Genomic DNA, 23,128 nt, shown 5'->3' with positions numbered 1-23,128 from the left:
GTGAGTTTGTGTGTGGTTTGAGAAGGAAAGTTGCGGGTATTTATAGAAAAGCAGGACTCGCTAATTCCTCGTAAATGGTTGACTCGTAAATTCCACGTAAGCTTAATCATCGTAAAAAAACTCATAAACATAAATGCGGGCCTTTGTAATTCCTCGCTACTTCCTCGTACAATAAAACACGGGCCTTTGTAATTCCTCGTAAAGCTAAACACGGGCCTTTGTAATTCCTCGTAACTTTACGAGGAAATAACGAGGATAAGTAATCTTATATATACTCCCGAGTGCTCACTCTTTCTTTTCTCTCCACTTCCTCTCTACTTCCTTTCTATTTCGTAGCAATGACAAGTCTCTCTAATTTCTCTCTAATTTCGATTAGTTTAGGATAGATTAGGTGGTTAGTATAGGGAATTTAGATAGGTTTACGAGTTTTATGTTAATTAGTGTTGATTAGGTGGATAATGTAGGGAATTATACTGTTGATGTTAATTTTAAAAATTAATTTTTTTTCCATACGATTCGAAAGAATAGACTTACTCCCCATTACAGAGAGATGTTCGGTGAGCCCGGTAGTCGTTTAGACCCGTCGTCTTCTTCAGCTCCCAGTTCTTCTTCAGCTCCCGGTTCTTCGGGTCCAGAGACTGTCCCCGAGACTCAGCCTTCTCAGAGAGTCTCTCGGTCGCCTTCTTCTAGTGCACCATCGGTTCCTCCTGTGCCTCCTCCGATGCCCGCCGATGTTCATCCCGATTTGATGGTGCCTCCGAGTGCTCCTTACTCGCAGTACACTGTCGAGGACATTCTCCGTCTGCCAGGCAGAGAAGGTTTACCAGTCATCGACCCCGACCGACCGGACGGAACTTTGTAGTATGTTACATTAATTTTTTTAAAATTCGTTTAAAATTCTTTTATAACATTAAAAAATAATTTATATTTTAAATTTGGTTTTTTCCAGGTTTGGGGTTGACGGATGTCTTGCATCGGCCGTAATAGACACGATCAAAGGTTACTTCTCCATGCCACATCCGAGCTGGAGTAAGACGCCTCACTACGCCAGAAAGACGTGATTCAAAATTTACGCTGTAAGTTTCTATTAATTAATTATATATACTTTATTTTTTTCATGATTTATATATATTTCTTTTAAAAAAACTAATTATTTATTTAATTTTTTCCACAGCAAAAATATCATTGGGCCTTGGGGGTCACTGAGAGGGTGAAGAAAGCGTTTAACGCGAAGGCGAAAGTTCGCTTGTTGGACACGGTCTCCAACTGGAAGGGTGGCTGGATCGTGAAGGGGTATGAGCGTGGCAAACCCGCTGAGCTCACCATGGATGTGTGGGATTGCCTCATCCGTTATTGGCGTCTTCCTGATTCCATTAGAATTGCCCAGTCTTGCTCTAACTCCCATAACACGGTCGATGAGCACGGGAACGGGCCGATGCTTCACAGTACGGGCTAAAAATCCCACGCTGGTGTCCGTATGGAAATGGTAATTAAATATTTTATTAAATAAATTTTTTAATATATATATTTAATTTTATTCTAACTTTTTTAAATGTTTTTTAGGCCAAAGAGACGTGACATCTCCCGTCTCTTATGGAAGTTTACGAGAGGACCCACAAGAACAAGGCGGGCGTATTTGTAGATGGCAAGTCCGAGCAAGTCTACAACAACGTAGTTGCTCGGGTTGAAGACCGCCAGACCCAGCTGACCCAGCAGTCTACCGACGGATTACCCGTCACCTTATCCTCACTTGAAATGGATAAGATTTACGAGGAGGTAAATTTTCTAAAATTTTAATTTTTTATTATTCATTTAATTTAACTTTAAATTTTTACTAACAATATTTATTTTTTTGTTTTTAAGGTTGTCCCTAAAAAAAAGGGACGAACGTTGGGGATTGGTTCCGTCAACGATGTTCCGAGCGCGACATAGTCTTATGGTCAGCGACAGGATGATGAAGTCACTCAGCTGCGTAACGAGTTGGCTTCTACAAAAGCTCGTAAGGGTGGAGTCGAGGGCTTCTTGGACGTTATAGCGGCCACAAATCCGGAATGGGAGTCCATGTTGAGGAACATGCGACAACAACATCCCATTCCAGGCGAGTCATCCGACACACATAACAAGGTGGATGTTGCGAGGAGGAGTGAGGAATTCTACCAGGCGATGAAAGACCCTTAGTTCTTTTTTTCCGGTTGTTGTATTATAAATTCAAAACTTATTTATATATAAAATATTTTCGTATTGATTTTTATTTTAAATTATAATTTTATTAATAAATTAAATAATTTTAATTATTTTTTAATTATATTTTTAAATTCTGTAAAATAAAAAAAAATGAAGTAAATTCGTAGCTAATTTATGACCTATTTACGTGGAAACTTTACGAGGAAATGACGAGAAAAGATAAACGAGTATTTTACGAGGAATCTTTTACGAGGAAATGACGAAGAAAGATAAACGAGTATTTTACGAGGAAATACTTTCGTGGTAGTTACATGTATTTTACGAGGAAAAACTTTCGAGATATTTACGAGGAACTCTTTTCGAGGTATTTACGGAGAAATTTAGCGACCTCCTTACATGGAATATTTACGTGGTTTTTACGACGAAATGATGTAGTTCGTCTTTACGACGAAATATTTTCCTCGCTAAGTTACGACGAATTAGCGAGGAAATATGTGTTACGACGAACGAGTAACGACAAAACGTGTTTCCTCGCTAATTCCTCGTAAAGGCTCTTTTACGACGAACGCACGAGGAAAACCGCCCTCGTTAAACTTATGTCTTCTTGTAGTGTTTATGTAGTTTAGGAAACCTCTTTAGGTATTATATGTAATGATGTTTGGTATGAATAATATACAGTACGGCAATGGTTTCGTCTCTTTGTACCTCTTTGAATCTGAGATCTCAGGTCCTAACATCAGCTTCGATTTTCTTCCGATTCACAAAAAATAACGCCAAAATTCAGTCCTTGTTGACAATGTTGAGATTTGTTTGTTTTATACTTCTGAAAATATATGTCCAATATGTAAATGTTTTTAGTCTGCCTACTGAAAATGTAAACCCTGCCCACTGATATTGCATATAGAGGTCAAAATACGATGAATGAGTTCCACAACTTAGATATCATATCAGGTTGCTATTTATTCATAATGGACTTAAAAACAATTGCTCACCCCTTCCCCATTCTCCCACAATCCCCCCCCCCCCCCCCCCCCCCCCCCCCCCCCCCCAAAAAAAAGAAAAGAGAAGTAAATCATAAGATCACAACATACACAAACATAGAAGAATAGAGAATCTTTATTTTTCCTAGTCAAAGAAAAACAAATGTTGAGGGTCATATTGGGACGACGGCTTGAAACACTGAGATATTTGGCCATATACTGTGCATACTTGTCAAACACCTGGTCGATAACAGTTTCTCCAAAGTGAGCAACTAGCAACGGTTCAGTGATGCATCTTATACCGGTTGCCCTCTCTTTACCGGCTTCCATTAATTCAAGTGAAAGTTCCTCTTCATCTTTCTCAATTTTGTATGGAACAATATGGTCATGTGTCTCAATCTTGTTGATTTTAAAGGATCCCTCGTTTATGACAACTTCCCTCACCTCTTCTTCATTTGGATTATAGAATGGCATGCTGAAAGAGTGCATCCCGGATTCCTTAATAATCCCCTACACACTCACATTACTCCAAAATGTTAGTAATCCCCAATATATTACTTGAAAACCATTTAAAAAGTTGTGACTTATATTTTGGACTAATTACAAAAAAGATCTAATGATGTGTCACTTAATTAAAATGTCAATTTGGCTTACATGGCAACATAAAAATCAATTCAATTATTTCTAGGTCCAAAATTCAATTGCTATGGAGCATTATATTAATCCAAAATATAAGAATTGTGTATTATTTCCTTAAATAAAAGCTACGGTATTACCTAATATGATTAACATATATATATATGACAATTAATGATTATGAATAATAAATATTTGACAATAGTTTTTGTGTCCTTCTTCATTTTTGTTTAATTTTATATTATTAAAAATAATTAAACAATCACATTAAAAATATAATAAAACATTTAGATTTTTTTCTTATATGTTATATTTTGAATTTTTTAATAAAATTATAAATTACAAAAACTGTTAAAATTCTCACTTTGAAAATTTTGTGATCAATGGCTTAATTGTTTTTGTTATAACAAGATACAAATAATCATAAAATCGTATTAATATGAATTTTTATTTAATAGATATTCATATTAAATAATATATATGTATATTTATTTTAATATCGTTTAATTAAACTATGTACCATTTAAAAATACATAAATATGTTAATTTTGAAATTTGTATTGAAAAGTATTGAGACCTTAACATTTTAATTTTGAAATTTGCATCGAAAAAATATCACATCAAAAAGTTTGGGATTAATGGTTTAAATTTTTTTGTTACATCAAATATAGAAATGTTAAGAAAATCATATGAGTAGGAAGTCTCAATAATAAATATTTATATTAAAATATACTATATATTTATGTCAATATCATTAAAATTTAATTATATACCATATAAAATAAATAAAATGATTATTTTCATTTATTTACCATAAAAATATTATAAATAGACAAGATGTATTATTTTGATTTTTGTGATTACTCTAATCTCTTATATATTAATTGAGAAACAATTGATTAGTCTCGCAAGTGTGAGATTTTATTAATTAATATTGTTCGGAAATCTTACAAGAAATCGATATAACGAAGATTTGTTTAGAAGCTATTAAAATTACCTTGTGAGAACATGAATTGCACAACAAATTTGATTTCCTAACCTTAACCACCATTCTACATAGACTATATGAAAGTGTTGATTGACAATCAGAAATGATAACTTTTTTTAAGTTCAGTCCATTGTTTTCTTTAAATGAGCCTGGAACAGTTTTTAATGATTAACTAAATGGGTCATGTACATAATAAAATGTGTTTTGGTTTAAACATTGTTGCATACCCAAAATCAATATGAACCATCATCATTTTTGTTTAAAATTTTGTTATAGTAAGAATATAGTGTTGGGCAAAAATTCCAAATCCAAAAAACCGAACCAAACCCGATCCAAAAAATAGTACTGAACTTTAATCAAAATTGATTAGATATCCGAATGAGTTCAGAATTTTGGTATCTAGAGAACTGAATCCGAACTTGATCCGAACTGAAATATTTTGGGTATCCGAATATATCCGAACCAGATTTATATACTTAAATCTATCAATTATTTTTAAATTTAATATCTAAAAGAATATACAAATATATATATATATATATATATATAAGATGTTTTTAAGTTGTCCAAAATACTCGAAAATATACACAAATAGTTATAAGTACATGTTTAAAATAGTTATACGATACTTTAAATACCTAAATTACTTAAAATATCTATTGATTTCCTATCCAAATATTTAAGTTAAACTAATTTTTATTTTAATTTTAAGTATTTTGGCATACATTATTCAAATTTATATGTTATATATTATTTTATTTTTATATTTTGAAAATTTTAATGTATATACGAACTTTAATTTTTGAAAAATTAAATAGGTTATCCGAACCCAAACTCAAACCAAACCAAACCCGCAAAGATCCGAACCAAGCCAAACCCGCAAGAATCCGAACCAAACTAAATGGTATTCGAATGCCCACCTCTAATCAAATGTAAAAAAAATTTGTTGATAACAAAATGTATATTGTTTATAATATATAAATATAATATATTTAAAAAAATCGCCAGTTATGCATTAAATGGTATTAGCTGAAAAACATTTATGATGGACAAAAACATTAATCGCAAACAAATCCATGTATCATGAAAAAAGTTGTTGGCGAAAATAATTGAAAGCAAAGGAAAAGAAACGCAAAAAGTTTTTCTTTTAGCAATCTCACATTCAAAATTAGAAGAAACCAATACTAGTATTATATAAATGACATGAAGTTCACCAATTAGTTGAAGGTAACATGGCTCGAGACTAGATCCAAGATATACAAGTCAAAGAACCATTATTTTAATAGGCTGTTTTAGGAATCTTACATGTGAAACGAGAAGATAACCAATAGTATATTTTCTGAATAAAAAAACAATAGTATATTTATTAATAAAAAAAACAATAGTATATTTATTTCCAACTGATTTTAGTTGGAAACCCATACTTTTTTTTTTTTGACGTCGGAAACCCATACTTTTAAACATGTTTTTATACTAGTAATTTATAAGGCAGTTCCATTGATGTCATTAGTTAAAAATATATAGAACGAAAGCAAGTTAGTGAAATTGGGTACCTCGGACACTAGATCAAGGATGCAATCCGATAACAACGACCAAACCTGAAAACAATTTTTGGATAAAGGATCAGAGACCTTTCTGCCCACGAACGTGAGAACCATCTGCCCATTAGGCACTATCTCTTCTGAACGCATTCTTAGGAACAACGAGAAATCATTCTTGAACTGATTCAAATAACTTTTGTAGACATCTGGAGGGGATGTATCATTGATATGGATGCTTGTATTGTTGTTCTCAAGACCATCAGGGACCCTAGAAAGCCAATGGAGACTAAAAGATGAATGAGCAAGATGAAGAGACATGCTTGGAAACAGCCTTGAGTAGAAAGAGTTTGGGACTCCTGACACGAAGCACTTTCCTTTGACCTCCATCTTCAGCTTCTCTAGAAAGGAAGGTACCAACTTGAAGGTAGTGTTGAAGTCGTTATGTGGAAGATCGTTCAGACAACACTCGATCTCTGGTGCGTTGGGTCGACCTTTTTGATGGTATGATTGTATTATCGTGTTGACAATCTCGGACATGGCAAACAACGTGTTTCGTCCAGAAGAACAACCCAAGTCGGTCACTTTGATGTATTCGGGATAGTCCAAATTCATTAACATTTCTATGATGCTCTCTACCACCACATGTTCTATCTCGGAGAAAACACTTCTCTATAAACAAAACATATATCATTGTCAAAGTAAGGGATCTCGTTCTTGTATTCTTCATAAAGTGCTTTAGTTACCTGATAATGAGAATTGGTATCGTAACTGTGTTCACCATTTCCCTCTTTCATACTAAGAGCATCCACCAAAGAGTCCCTGATTAACATTTAAACAAACTTTTTCAATCAGATGGGTTAATTGCAAATTGAGAACTGATTTATTTACATACCCACGTACTCATTTTACAATATGTACATCAATTCACAAAAGTGTAGAACAAAAGCATATGGTTTACCTTGAGGAAGACATGATAGATGTTCAAAACGCTTGATTTATTAATGGCTTTGAGGAACTGGCTTTTGTTCAGTATTCTGTTTTACTCAAAGCTCAGAATTTGTTAAGACCATCTCCTATCCATCTCTATAATAGAAATTTATAAAATAGAAAAAAAAATAGAGATGAAAGTTTTGCTCCAATGTTTTCTTCTGAAATAGAGAAATGTTATATTTGTCTCATTTCCAACCTACTTCTATTTCTACCTCTATACTACCATTTAGAGGCAAAATCACTCCAACTCATCTCTATTTTTGTTTCTAAAATAGATATTGTTATTTTTTGCTCTATTTATAGATGAAGAAATAGCATTTCTCTATATTTTACTTTATATGTAGAGATTTCTATTTTAGAAAAATACATTGGAGTAAAACTCATTTCTATTATAAAATTCATCTATTTTAGAGTTAAAAATAGATAAATACATTGGAGATGGTCTAAATAGAGGAATGCTATTTTTTCCCTAAATATATATAGAAGAAAAATAGCATTGCTCTATTTATAGAGACAAATATAGCATTTCTCTATTATAGAGGAACACATTGAAACACAACATTCATCTCTATTTTTTTTCTATTTTATAGATCTCTATTATAGAATTTGGTTGGAAATGCTCTTATAGGTGGAAACTGAAAGAAACTAAAATCATCACTCGTGGGAATCTCTAAAAAGATCTTTTAATGTAATCAGTGAAGATCTCGTTCGGAGTTTTCATGTAATATAATAACGAGACTCTATAATAATTTCATAGTATAAAATTAGTGTTTTAATTGGGTACAGTGGCTTGTTCATGACTCATGAAGGTTTGTATATTATTTATAGATTAGGGGAAATAGCATGTGCATCTATACTATTTTAAAATGAGTAATTATCTAACTAAAATAATATTATATTTTAGCAAAATTAATTATGGATTTACAATTTAACATTAGAAGAACTTAAAAGTAACAAATGTTTTAGTGGTATCTCATGAATATTTCATGAGTTCTTATATGACAGAACTTATTTTTTTCATTTTTTTCATTTATTTTTGGTAAATCATCTTCCGAGAAACTTGCATTGTAATTATTCTACGAGCATTGTTTTTGAGAAAGATATAGAGTTTATAAGATCAAAACAAATAGTTAATAAAAAATATATAAAAAATTGGCATCGGAAATATATATCTATACTATTATTTGCGATGTGATTTTTCGCATTTGAGCTTTCACGTTAAGAGTTAGACTGGTTAATACCGTTTTTACCCTTTATAAATTTTATATATAATTTATTATATAATTTAAAACGAATTCACATTAATATATTATATTTATATGTATTAGATAATTTATATTATATTTATCTGTTATATTAGATAATTGATTATAATTTAATATGATAAATTGCCTAAACAAAACATATTTTAAAAAGTTAGATAATTCTTATATATACTGTATTATTATCTGGAAACAAAATTTATTATAAATTTTTTAAAAAATTGAAAATTAATTATTTTATAATTAAATATTAATCAAGTAAAAAAGTTTGTATAAATATATTTTTTAAAATATTTCTAATATATACTTATTTTTAAAATTTCAACACAATAATAAACACATATATATATATATATATATATATGTTTAGTGATGAAAAACTGTCACATATTTATCATACTTTTTTGAATTAATAAGACATAAACTAATAAGTATTACAAAAATATTATGCATGTATGTGCGAGCACAACATCTAGTTATGATATTTTTGTAAGAAATTCACAGTTTAAATGTTATTTTGCAGTAGTTCATTTTTTTATATAAGAAAATAACTACACAAATAAATATTAATATATCAAATTCTTATAAACTTTTATTATGTTCTATAAAGTAATAGTTTTAGAAACAAAATTGTTAGATAAAGATAGATTTTTTTTTTATAAAAAAATATTTAAAATTAATTTGAATTTATTGAAATACAATGATTTAACTTTATTAAAACCTGATAATTATAATACAAATTTTATGTGTTTGTTTAATATATATGAACAAATGAAAAAAAGTGGGTTGATGCTCTACCTTATTATCATCACTTTTCTCAATGAGACATCACCAACAAAAACATTTGTTATTTAATAATTTTGAAGTTATTCTATGATTTAATTATTTGGGTTGGTCGCTTAGGACGTTTCCCACAGTTCCACTCAATAAATTTTGTTCATTTAGGGTTTGACCAGATCTCCTCCTACCATTTGTTTTATAACAAATGTTATAAATCGTTTTAAATCGTTCCAAACTATTTCAAGTCTTTTAAAATCAAAAACTGATTTTCATAATTATTTGTTCTAGACGGCTACAGATAGATAAATAAATATAAAAGTACTTTTTAAAAATATTTTAAAATTTTAATTTGAAACTTTAAAATTGAAATATTATAAATAAATAAAAATATATTATAATATATTTATATTTAAAATTAAATTCACTAACATTATAAACCAAAAATATTCACTATGATTTTTAACATTAATATATATACATAAATAAAGATATATATATACAAACGAAACAAAATTTATTTTAAAGTTCTAATATATATATCTTCAACAAATATTTCTCGAAATTCTAACTTTCATCTGAACTAAAAGTAAATAAATAAATATAATATTCAATTAAATTATTTTAATTATTATGTTTTATTATAATATTAAGTTTTAAATATTTTTAAAAAGTTATGTATAAATATAAATAATTTATTATTAAACCACTGCAATATCTCATAATAAACCAATTATAATATCCCATAAACACACATATTTCTAACCATTGTACATGTCATACAAATCGATTACTAAAGATAGAAACTGTAGGCATTCACATCTGCAAAATTTCTATAACAGATGTGTTTTAACCAGTTAGGTCCTTAACAGATCCGTTTTCTCTTTTAAAGATTATTTTTCTTATTTCAGTTTCGTAATTCCAAAGAAATACATACTTGATCATTGGGAAGCGCTACTAGCCTTTATTTTTCTGGATTGTCTTTTTGATTTTCAGTTGAACCAGATTGATATTTGTCGAAGGATTTGATTTTGTTTTTAATTATGTTTTTAGTGAAAATTTTCTCAACTAAAATAATTAGGATAAAACCCTTCAATTTTTTATATAATATATACAAACTTTTTAGGTCTATTGGATTCCGTCTTATTGTATCTAACATTTAGAAATTCTATATGAAATAGTCATTTGTAAAAGTTTTCTCAAATTCCACCTTATTGAAAAATCTAGATTTTTCAATAAAATCTATCAAATGGGATCTAGTGAGGTTTGGATTATATTTTATAGTGAAAAAGCAGTGAATTGAAATACCAACTTTTATGAAGGTATCTGAAGCTTTTTTAACAAATAAAAAATGTACTTCAGTTTTTAAAAAGAAAATCAAACTGTTTGAGATGAAAATATTTTTTTTTGAACATATGAAAATCGATTTTCAAAAACTTTATATATTTATATTTCATAAAATGATAAAATATCAAATTATAGTATTACATTAAATAAATATTTAAAATTAAAAGGTTTATTCAAAAATTCTGATAGTTCTTCAAAACACCTTAAAACTTGTAACAATTTGTTTAAAAGAGTTACTCCAATCTCAGATTTTCTTGATTTTTCCAAATCTTGAATTCTCTCAAAAAAATGTTTTATAGAATGGCATGTTAAATGAGCATATCTCTGATTCCTTCACAATCCCCTACATGCACAATTTACCAAATTTTTGTTGTTTGAAATTTTTTGTAAAGTTTAAATTATGTTTGTAACTTCAATCATGAAAGGCTACTATATAAATGCTTAAATAACAAGAAACTATGAGCCTCGGAGACTAAGGCGACCATACTTGCGAATAGTCTTTGGATAAAGGACCAGAAATCTCCAACCACGAACGTTAAAAACATGTGTCCACTAGGGTATCTCCAACCACTAATTGATCTTTCTTCCCACGAACGTTAAAAACATGCGTCCACTAGAGTATCTCCAACCATTATATTAAATTTGATGTTGAAATTATAACAGATTTGATATTTTGGTTCATATTTTTTTTTGTCAATTTCAACCATAACACTAAATATTACACTAAAAATAAAAAACTTGTCACAAATACCACATTTATATTACCACTTTTAATGTTACACTAATCAATTTTAATGAAAGACAAATGACAATTATATCACTAGGGTTAACTAATTTAGACTTAAGGTTTAGAGTTGAGTGTTATGATAGGTTTTTTGAATGTAAAATTTAGGATTCTAATAAATATATAAATAAATACTTAAAAAATATTTTTAAACAATTTAAAAATAGTTTCAAACATAATTTTTCGATTTTCAAAAAAAATTGAAAAAAGAAAAAAAATTCAAAAAACAATTATAAAAAAGTTCGAATTTGAAAATGTATAATTCGAAAACATAAAAAAAAAAATATTTTTTCTTTATTTTTTCTTTATTTTTTGTTATTTATTTAAATAATTATTTATTATATATATATAGAACATGGTATAAGAGTCTTTTGCTACTTAATGAAGAATATATTTTTAAAAATGTCCATTTAATGGTGGTAAAAATTAATAATGGTACCATGAAAGTGGTAAACATGAAATTCCCCAAAATAATATTATATATTATTTGATATTTGATATTTTACGGTTTTAATAATTTTTTTATTTTTATTAATATAATTTATAAATAATTAGTTTATCATATTTAGATATTATGTTTGATAAAATTTTGTAATTTTACATTTATATAATTTATTTATATTTATATTTTCGGTTTAACAGTATTATACTTTTATTTATTTATTGTATATAAATATTAAAAATTACAAACTATTAATTATGAAAAACCCATAAGAAAATAATATATTTATTTTATGTTTTGAGTGTTTATTTCAAATTTTATATGCATTTTAATCTTATTCAACCTATATTATTAATTTCTATATTTTATAAATACTAATTAAAATTTTATATTATTAGAAATAAAATATAAAGTTCTATGATATTTTATTTTTAATAATATAAAGTAAATGATAATAATCATTTGATGCTTTCTTACTTGAAAATAAAATAAAAATATTTAATTATGTAAAAATAATTAAAAAATGCAAATAATACAGTATATTTATGTTTAGTCACAAATTTGAACTAATTAATAATAATAATTAAACTATATTATTAAATGAAATATAATAATATATGTATATTAAATATTGGGTGTGATGAATAGTATTACACACTATTTACTCTACCCCAAATTTGGTGAGATAGTGTAATTTTTAGTGTCTCATTGGAGAAGAACTTACACCATATTTGGTGTTTTGGTGCGACGGTGTCCCATTGGAATTAGCCTACCTTAACTCTTGAAGACATTTGGAGGGCACGGTCTCTTCTGAACGCATTTTAAGGAACAACGAAAAATCATTCTTGAACTGATTTGAATAACTCTTGAAGACATTTGGAGGGCATGTATGATTAATATGAATGCTTTTAGTGTTGTTCTCATGCCATCAGCAAATTTAGAAAGCCAATGGACGCTAAACGACGAATGAACAAAATGAAGAGACTTGCTAGGGAATAGCCTTGAGTAGAAGGAACCTGGAACTCCTGAAACAAAGCACTTTTCTTTAGCCTGCTTATCTAAGAAAGAAGGAACCAACTTGAAGGTAGTATTGAAATCGTTCTCTGTAAGATCATTCAAACCACATTCTATTTCCTGTACGTTTTGACACATTTATTGGTATGACTCCATGATTGTGTTTTACATACATGATCAACAACGTGCTTTTTCCAGAAGAACAACCTAAGTATGCCACTTTAATGCAACCGGGAAATACAAATTTTATTACCATTTCTCGTCCGATTTCTTTCACCACTGGTTGGGTTTTATAGGAAACAGTTCTCTGTAAACCCCAAATAGTGTTGGTATTTTCTATTAAGCCAGATGAGCTTTCGACCTAAAACCAATTAGTGATATAAGTGAAATGGTTCATCTATCTTATATATTGTTTAGGTTTCCTTCCAACTACCGATATAAGACACTTTGTGTCTAATACGCCCCTCAAGATGATGACTCTTTGACCGTCAATCTCGGAATGTTTGGGCAAATATCGATGGGCCAACTTTAGACAAGACTGATGTGGATCGGGTTGGGCTGTGTGGATCGGGCTCTAATACCATGTTAAGCTAGATGGGCATCCAACATAAAATCAATTGGTGATAAGTGGAGTGGTTCATCTATATTATATATTGCTTAGGTTCTCTTCCAACTACCGATGTGGAACATTTTGTGTCTAATATTTTCATATTTTATTAAGATGACTTGATATACAAACAATATAAAAATAGTCGGGGATATGGTGATCCGATTAAGTTAACCAAATTGCTCTTATTCACCACATTGCTCTAACGTTGAGAGCCCAGGCGGTAGAGCTGGGAAGAGGTCAAATTCGTCATGCTTGATCCGTTAACCAACAGATTGGATCTTTTTTTTTTTAATCCAACCTGCGTAATTGGCAAAGAAAAATCTTATATATACTCGCATCTACCCTGTCAAAATTTATAGGTAAACCATGAAACCACTATATTTTTAAATATAATAAATTATATTTTAAATAATATATTAATTATTTTTTAAAAAATAATATAAAATAATATTTATAATTAATATAATAAAAATGAAATATTTTATATATTTTATGAAAATATAAATTTTATAAAAAGAAATTGTAAGAAAATTCCAGTTGAGATATACCCACAAATCAATTTTGGTCAATCCCCACTCACCCCTGCAGCGAATTCCGATTAAAATTTGCAGCCATACTAGGAGGACGATTACTCAGCTAGGAGTAGGGACGGGGTCGTCATAGAGTGTCTTGGTACCTGATAATGGGCATTAGAAGCGTAACTGTGTTCACCAGTACCCCCGTCCATGCTAATAGCGTTCACCAAAGATTCCCTTAGTTTACACCAATTTAATTTAATCACATAAAATTCAAAAGAAGTATAGCAATAAGCAAACAATGGTTAGTTTTCTTTCAAAAATATAATTTTGGAAAAAAATGGCCAAATTAACTGACCTCAATACGGAATGAGTTACCAAAAAAAGTCACACACTGATATATATTAATCCAAATTTTAGCAGCGAACGAACATGGATCGACCACAGTCTAGATTTATTCCAAACATCAAATGTTTTAAGAAATCATATTCAGTTAAAATAATTATTAAAACAGATCTAGAACTAAGCTGTGCTTGGGTTTTGGAAACTAATTGATGCCATTGCTCTGTTTCTCTTTAGCTTAAGGTGTTTCAATGTTTGAGAATAGTTTAGACCTATTTTGGAGCCTAAAAATCATTTATATCATAATTGCGGTTTTAGGTTCAAATTTGCTTTTTGCGGACTTAAACAGACTGGATACAAGCCAGTTGTAGCAAGCCTTCACACTCAGTGATGACATTTACATCTTTAGCAAAATAAAATGTCTATGCCTACAAAACAGTAGGTTCATTAAGAAGCGAGACCTGATCACTCATGCCTTTCCATTTTCCAAGCAAACCCTTTTACCCAAAAGAAAGATTGATTCTTACCTTGAGGAAGACATGATCTACACGGAATTTAAACTGGTTATTTTTTTACCAAATTGGTAATGGATTAGTTTAATAATGTTTGGTTTTAGCTAGCTGGGATAAGCTATATATATGCTTCCGAAGTCTACACACATACAAATGTTTTAATTTGGACTATTACGTGTGCATTAACTAGGGTATGCAGATGGTTGCATATTTCATTCACACCTACTCAGATTACTAGCTTGGTGAGAGTGGAAAATGTAATGGCCCAAATATTTTTACAGACAAAAGGTGATGAAACTCATGAGATATATAATATATCTCAAAAGTCAAAAGTCAAAAGTCAAAACTCACACCAACAAATCTTTCAGACGGTTGTCTTATTATGGGTGTTGATATTGTCATTGTCATCTTGATTTCATATTCGAATTTTGCAAAAACCGACCGATAGATAGTCAAATCTACTTATCACCAATTAGTTTTAAGTTGGAAGTCCATCTAGCTTAATATTTACACCTTTAGCAAAATAAAATGTCTATGAATACAAAACAGTAGGTTCATTACGGAGCGAGACCTGATCACTCATGCCTTTCCATTTTCCAAGCAAACCTTTTACCAAAAAGAAAGACCGATTCTTACCTTGAGGAAGACATGATGTACACGGAATTTAAACTGGTTACATTTTTTTACCAAATTGGTAATGGATTAGCTTAATAATGTTTGGTTTTAGCTAGCTGGGATAAGCTATATATATGTTTCCGAAAGAGTCTACACACATACAAATGTTTTAAATTTGGACTATTACGTGTACATGAACTAGGGTATGCAGATGGTTGCATATTTCATTCACACCTACTCAGATTACTAGCTTGGTGAGAGTGGAAAATGTAATGGCACACATACAAATGTTTTAAATTTGGACTATTACGTGTGCATGAACTAGGGTATGCAGATGGTTGCATATTTCATTCACACCTACTCAGATTACTAGCTTGGTGAGAGTGGAAAATGTAATGGCCCAAAGATTTTTACAGACAAAAGGTGATGAAACTCATGTCAATACATAAGATATCTCAAAAGTCAAAAGTCAAAACTCACACCAACAAATCTTTCAGACGGTTGTTTTATTGTGGGTGTTGATATTGTCATTGTCGTCTTGATTTCATATTCGAATTTTGCAAAAAACGACCGTGAATAATCTATTAGATACAAAGTGTTCCACATCTATAGTTGAAAGGGATCATAACTAATATATAAGATAGATAGTCAAATCTACTTATCACCAATTAGTTTTAGGTTGGAAGTCTATCTTGCTTAATATTTACATCTTTAGCAAAATAAAATGTCTATGACTACAAAACAGTAGGTTCGTTAAGAAGCAAGACCTGATCACTCATGCCTTTCCATTTTCCAAGCAAACCTTTTACCCAAAAAGAAAGACCGATTATTACCTTGAGGAAGACATGATGTACACGGAATTTAAAGTGTTTACTTTTTTTTTACCAAATTGGTAATGGATTAGCTTAATAATTTTTGGTTTTAGCTAGCTGGGATAAGCTATATATATGCTTCCGAAAGAGTCTACACACATACAAATGTTTTAAATTTGGACTATTACGTGTGCATGAACTAGGGTATGCAGATGGTTGCATATTTCATTCACACCTACTCAGATTACTAGCTTGGTGAGAGTGGAAAATGTAATGGCCCAAAGATTTTTACAGACAAAAGGTGATGAAATTCATGTCAATACATAATATATCTCAAAAGTCAAAAGTCGAAACTCACACCAACAAATATTTGAGACGATTGTCTTATTGTGGGTGTTGATATTGCCATTGTCGTCTTGATTTCATATTCGAATTTTGCAAAAAACGACCGTGAATAATCTATTAGACACAAAGTGTTCCACGTCTATAGTTGAAAGGGATCATAACTAACATATAAGATAGATAGTCAAATCTACTTATCACCAATTAGTTTTAGGTTGGAAGTCCATCTTGCTTAATATTTACATCTTTAGCAAAATAAATTGTCTATGACTACAAAACAGTAGGTTCATTAAGAAGCGAGACCTGATCACTCATGCCTTTCCATTTTCCAAGCAAACCTTTTACCCAAACGAAAGACCGATTCTTACCTTGAGGAAGACATGATGTACACGGAATTTAAACTGGATATTTTTTTTTGACCAAATTGGTAATGAATTAGCTTAATAATGTTTGGTTTTAGCTAGCTGGGATAAGCTATATATATGCTTCCGAAAGAGTCTACACACATACAAATGTTTTAAATTTGGACTATTACGTGTTCATGAACTAGGGTATGCAGATGGTTGCATATTTCATTCACACCTACTCAGATTACTAGCTTGGTGATAGTGGAAAATGTAATGGCCCAAAGATTTTTACAGACAAAAGGTGATGAAAGTATGAAACTCATGTCAATATATAATATATCTCAAAAGTCAAAAGTCAAAACTCACACCAACAAATCTTTCAGACGGTTGTCTTATTATGGGTGTTGATATTGTTATTGTCGTCTTGATTTCATATTCGAATTTTGCAAAAAACGACCGTGAATAATCTATTAGACACAAAGTGTTCCACATCTGTAGTTAAAAGGGATCATAACTAATATATAAGATAGATAGTCAAATATCTACTTATCACCAATTATTCTTAGGTTGGAAGTCCATCTAGCTTAACATTTACATCTTTAGCAAAATAAAATGTCTATGACTACAAAACAGTAGGTTCATTAAGAAGCGAGACCTGATCACTCATGGCTTTCCATTTTCCAAGCAAACCTTTTACCCAAAAGAAAGACCGATTCTTACCTTGAGGAAGACATGATGTACACGGAATTTAAACTGGTTACTTTTTTTTACGAAATTGGTAATGGATTAGCTTAATAATGTTTGGTTTTAGCTAGCTGGGATAAGTTATATATATATACTTCCGGAAGAGTCTACACACATACAAATGTTTTAAATTTGGACTATTACGTGTGAATGAACTAGGATATGCAGATGGTTGCATATTTCATTCACACCTACTCAGATTACTAGCTTGGTGAGAGTGGAAAATGTAATGGCCCAAAGATTTCTACAGACAAAACATGATGAAACTCATGTCAATACATAATATATCTCAAAAGTCAAAAGTCAAAACTCACACCAACAAATCTTTCAGACAGTTGTCTTATTATGGGTGTTGATATTGTCATTGTTGTCTTGTTTTCATATTCAAATTTTGCAAAAAACGACACAGAGTGTTCCACATCTGTAGTTGAAATGGATTATAACTAATATATAAGATAGATAGTCAAATCTACTTATCACCAATTAGTTTTAGGTTGGAAGTCCATCTAGCTTAATAGTTATATCTTTAGCAAAATAAAATGTCTATGACTACAAAACAGTAGGTTCATTACGAAGCGAGACCTGATCACTCATGCCTTTCCATTTTCCAAGAAAACCTTTTACCTAAAATAAAGACCGATTCTTACCTTAAGGAAGACATGATGTACACGGAATTTAAACAGGTTACTTTTTTTTACCAAATTGGTAATAGATTAGCTTAATAATGTTTGGTTTTAGCTGGGATAAGCTATATATATGCTTCCGAAAGAGTCTACACACATACAAATGTTTTAAATTTGGACTATTACGTGTGCATGAACTAGGGTATGCAGATGGTTGGATATTTCATTCACACCTACTCAGATTACTACCTTGGTGAGAGTGGAAAATGTAATGGCCCAAAAAAATTTACAGACAAAAGGTGATGAAACTCATGTCAATATATAATATATCTCAAAAGTCAAAAGTCAAAACTCACACCAACAAATCTTTTCAGACGGTTGGCTTATTATGGGTGTTGATATTGTCATTGGCATCTTGATTTCATATTTGAATTTTGCAAAAAACGACCGTGAATAATCTATTAGACAGAAAGTGTTCCACATCCATAGTTGAAAGGGATCATAACTAATATATAAGATAGATAGTCAAATCTATTTATCACCAATTAGTTTTAGGTTGGAAGTTCATCTAACTTAATATTGTATTAGAGCCCGATCCACACAGTCCAACCCGATCCACATCGATTTAGCCCAAAGTTGGCTCATCGATCCTTGCCCGAACATTCTGAGATTGACACTCAAAGAACCATCATCTCGAAGAGGCGTATTAGACACAAAGTTTCACACATCGGTAGTTGGAAGGATCCTAACTAATATATAAGATAGATTGGTCAATCCACTTATCACCAATAGATTTTAATTTTGGTAGCCCATCTTAATTAACATAATCCATGTTTTCTGTCCGGCCCAGAACCTAATGTTACCATAATTTTTTTAAATTGTAGCGCATGTGGCAACAATTGTATCCAGTTCCAAACCCAAAAAAAAATGAGAATGTAAAACTTAAAAAAAATATCCCTTTCTTGAATATAGTAGTTTTTACAATTTAATAAAAGTTTCCCCATTTTTTCTCATTAAATTTAGAGTTAATTTGGTGAGTAACGAAAATGTGAATGGAAATGAAGAAAATAGCATTAATTTTAACATAATAGAGAAATTAACATTACGCTACAATGTATCCGGTTATATCCCTCATTTAAAATTACCTGGCAACGAGGGACAAAATAGATGACGTCGACGAATTCAGATATAGACAAGATTTACTGAGCAATATTCACTATCAAAGCAATGGAAGCCACCTACGTCCCATGCTTAGTTACCATATACGTATTTACTATGTGCGGTAAATGTGTGAATAAAAATAGAACACTTTTAATAAATGGTGTATCTCATTTCCTAAACATTGCAAGTCCATATCGATAAAAAGTATCAACCACATAGCAAAGAATGTGAATGCATAGAATAAGTAAATGATGAGCCGAGTTAAGCAGTCAATACCCTAGTAATCAGAGTCTAATAAGTATTTTTGTACAAGAATTTGTTGCTTTCATAATATAATTAAAATGTTAAGGTAAATACATAATAGAATAGACAAAACAGATTTGAGATAGTAACTTATATACTTTTGCTCTTTTTGCATATGACAGGACAAGATAAAGTGTTAGTGGTACTTGGGACGTGGGTTTGTGATCCTGATAAATGATGGATTTTTAAACCTGGCATAGTTTTGAAAGTGAGCATTAAATTTGACTAGATACCGACATAAAGCTGATGGAGTTAGTTACCGCATGAGAGAATGCCTCCAAGTAACATCAAAATATGTGACACGATGGAGAGATGCATATGCGGCATTACATAACCGTTGACACAGAAGTTGGGGTGTTTATACAAATGAGGCAATCAATTGAAAGGTCCATTTATTTGTGTCCATAGTTCGCCATACTTACGGATTGGAGGAAGTTGATCCAGCAACAAAGGTGGAGCCGCCTAGCCTCCACCGCCTATGCCTACCCGAGTAGGTGATGGAGCGGATGATGCCATCTTAGAGGATAAATGGCATGATTTTGTGGTGTCTCAGACCCCACTGACCATGCCTCAAACAAACCCGAAGGCACACACATGATTTGGTAGTCCCCGAGGATTCTATTCCATTCTGTCTAAATAGTATAGGAATGCTTCAATGTATAATTATTTCATGTGAAACAGGTGAAATAGAAATTTGTGAACTTAAAGATTATATTCGATTTTTAAGTCCTCCGGGTGGAGCTGTTGGATCGATATTCCGGTTTAGATCTACGTTTCTCTCCTCATGGCGGCTGTGTGACCCGGTGGGTAACCTCCTCCACCTGTGATCTACCGTTCTGAGTGACAGTGAGACAAACAGAGGAGCGATTTTACGGTCGGTGGAAGATGGATCAGGTTCATAATTCTCGTGGATGGCGCATCATAAGGATCCGCCTCAATGGATGGGTCTACCAGTAGGTGATCTCTGCAGCGGGCATGCGATGGTGCTCCACATTCCAGCATCACCGACGGCGTCAACGTTCTTGTCCGGTAGTGGAGTACCACGCCATTGAAAACTAGGTTTGTTCCGTCTTTTCTTACTTCCATATTTCCGGCTAAGGAGTAAACTTTGACCCCTACAGTGACGAATTCACGCCAAACTTACATCGAAAGGTGAAGATGCTTGGGTGGGACCTTTCAGTTCCAATTATTTAGAGCCCGTTGCTATGGGATATACAATGTAATCTGGTTTTAGATTTTGTCCCTCTCGGGTTCTCATTGTTGTCGTCTCTTTTGGTCTAATTAAGTGGTTAAGAGGCAGCTTATCATGGGTAGTAGGATGAGTTTGTACTTATTGAGGGGTAATTACATCTGAGTTTTATATTGGATAGCGTAGAATCCAAATGTGTGATTCTAGGTGATACTAGATTACTCTGTTTATAAATGTGATTAAATCATGTACTCCCATATTAACTAATGAAGAGTTGATATTTAAGCACAAAAAAAGTTATAAAATTTAGATTTTTATTTTTCTAACTAAGAAACTTCGTCCAAACATTATAAAATCACTAAAAAAACTTCTAAAATTCACGATTTAATTTTTCAATAACAGTATATTTCAAATATTTTATGAAACGTCAAGTTCAAAAAACTAAACTTTAAATGAAATTTTACACTTCTTATTTGACTAACAATCGATTTGTCATTTAAAAACAAATCTGTATATATAAAGTTGGGGTTGCTTTCCTCCTATACTGTCCACGTAGGCGGACATGTCACTAATTCGAGTCTTTAGAAGTCGACACGTGTCCCGGCTGTATTAAACGCATCACTTCATTTAATCTGAGAATTTTTTGGGCTTTTATTCTTAGGCGAGTATCTATAGTGTTTTGGGCTACTAATTTCTGATGCATTGTTTACGTCGGTGAAGCGGTGTGTTCTCGGGTATAAATATGTCAGTATTTCTCATCTCCAAATCATCTTCTTTTCATATTTCTTATCATTCCATTTTCTCACATTCATATTAATCCAAAAATTTCCGCAGATTAGTGGCAAAGCCTGTTCTCCCTTTAAGCATGTAGTCTTCGTTTACTTCTATTCTCTATTAATGGGTTCTTGCCTCAGATTTCGTGTTGAGCGTACGTTCTTCTCTCCATCTCTTTTCAATTTTCATTGTAGAATTTTCTAGAAATTATTGAGATTTTGTCTCTCTGCAAATGATAAGTTCTGAGAAAAGAAATGAACTATTTGAGAATCTTCATGTGATCCAAGTAAAAAAAGTCTTCACCTTATTCAGTTGTCTTTAGTTCTGACTTCAGTCAACCCTTTGTGTATGTGTCTGCAGATAAGAGCAGCAGCCTTTACGACCTTCATCTTACGAGTGTTCAATCATCATCATCGGCATCTCATAAGAGAAAGAAGATATACTTAGCAAAGCGATCTTCAAGAGCTTTCAACGAACTCAGACTTGCAACCAGAAACTTCAGATCAAACTCTGTTATACTAGAAGGCGATTTCAGTTCTGCTCTAGAGGTTCGATCGATGAGACTACTCTAACTCCAACTAGATCCATCACAGGTATTGCAGTTCCTGTCCAAGTGTCTTAACCCTGATGGATTTCAAGATCACCGAGAATGTCTGGTACAGACAACAAGGACTATTGTCACTCCAATCTCAAGTTTCCATGGTTTGATTCTCTGACCTGTTTGTGACATTTGTTAGAGATAAACTACTTGGTGCAGTTAAGTCACCCTAACTTAGTAAAACTGATTGGTTATTGCTTGGAAGATGAACAACTGCTTCTTTAGTACGAGTTTATGCATAAGGAGTCTTGAGGATCATATGTTCACAAGTGAGTTCATAAGTCAAAATTTATTGAAACTATCAGGCGATTGTTTTTTCTTATGTTTTAATAGTGTTGAAGCAGATGATGTGCAGTTAAAGACATCACGCAGAGATTTGGTGCTTCGCTTTCAGCAATCGTGGTGACTTTCTTTACAAGATCTCATGACTGCTCCATGCGACGCTGGGATCGTACTGAAGAACCGTTCTTCCTCGAGGTAAATGAACCACTGCTTGAAGCCTTGAAGTTAATCCATTAAATTTTTCATAAAGAGCCAGAATCAAAAATATATAATAGATGCAGAAAGGGACCACATGTGAAATTTGAGGAAGTTCTTAACTGTATATAAAAGTTATTTTTTCCTTATTTTTGTTCTTAACACGTGTTAAGGTTGCTCTTGATGCAGCTAAAGAGCTTGCATTTCTTCATACGACCA

At 31.4% G+C, this 23,128-nt stretch overlaps 1 protein-coding gene, 1 long non-coding RNA gene and 1 pseudogene across 2 annotated transcripts; all 3 read right to left on the bottom strand.

Moving 5' to 3' along the window:
* Window positions 1-3,091: 3,091 nt before the first annotated feature.
* Window positions 3,092-7,403, bottom strand: LOC106398286 (salicylate/benzoate carboxyl methyltransferase-like). The gene is made up of 5 exons (XM_022708719.2): window positions 7,288-7,403; window positions 7,073-7,148; window positions 6,342-6,998; window positions 3,276-3,674; window positions 3,092-3,139 (listed from the first exon to the last, which is right to left on the bottom strand). The coding sequence occupies exons 1-5, from the start codon at window positions 7,299-7,301 to the stop codon at window positions 3,092-3,094; spliced, it is 1,194 nt and encodes a 397-aa protein (XP_022564440.2). The 5' UTR covers window positions 7,302-7,403.
* A 5,084-nt stretch (window positions 7,404-12,487) lies between these two features.
* On the bottom strand, window positions 12,488-13,529 carry LOC111209009 (annotated as a pseudogene).
* Window positions 13,530-13,634: 105 nt separating this feature from the next.
* Window positions 13,635-19,076, bottom strand: LOC111208671. The gene is made up of 2 exons (XR_007327082.1): window positions 14,136-19,076; window positions 13,635-13,853 (listed from the first exon to the last, which is right to left on the bottom strand). It is a non-coding gene; the product is annotated as an uncharacterized LOC111208671 (long non-coding RNA).
* Between the last annotated feature and the right edge of the window lie 4,052 nt (window positions 19,077-23,128).

The sequence above is a fragment of the Brassica napus genome, chromosome C8, assembly GCF_020379485.1.
Source record: "Brassica napus cultivar Da-Ae chromosome C8, Da-Ae, whole genome shotgun sequence".
Lineage (NCBI taxonomy): Eukaryota > Viridiplantae > Streptophyta > Magnoliopsida > Brassicales > Brassicaceae > Brassica > Brassica napus.
Note: the sequence above shows the minus strand (reverse complement) of the source record. Positions and strands in the feature narration are given on the sequence as shown.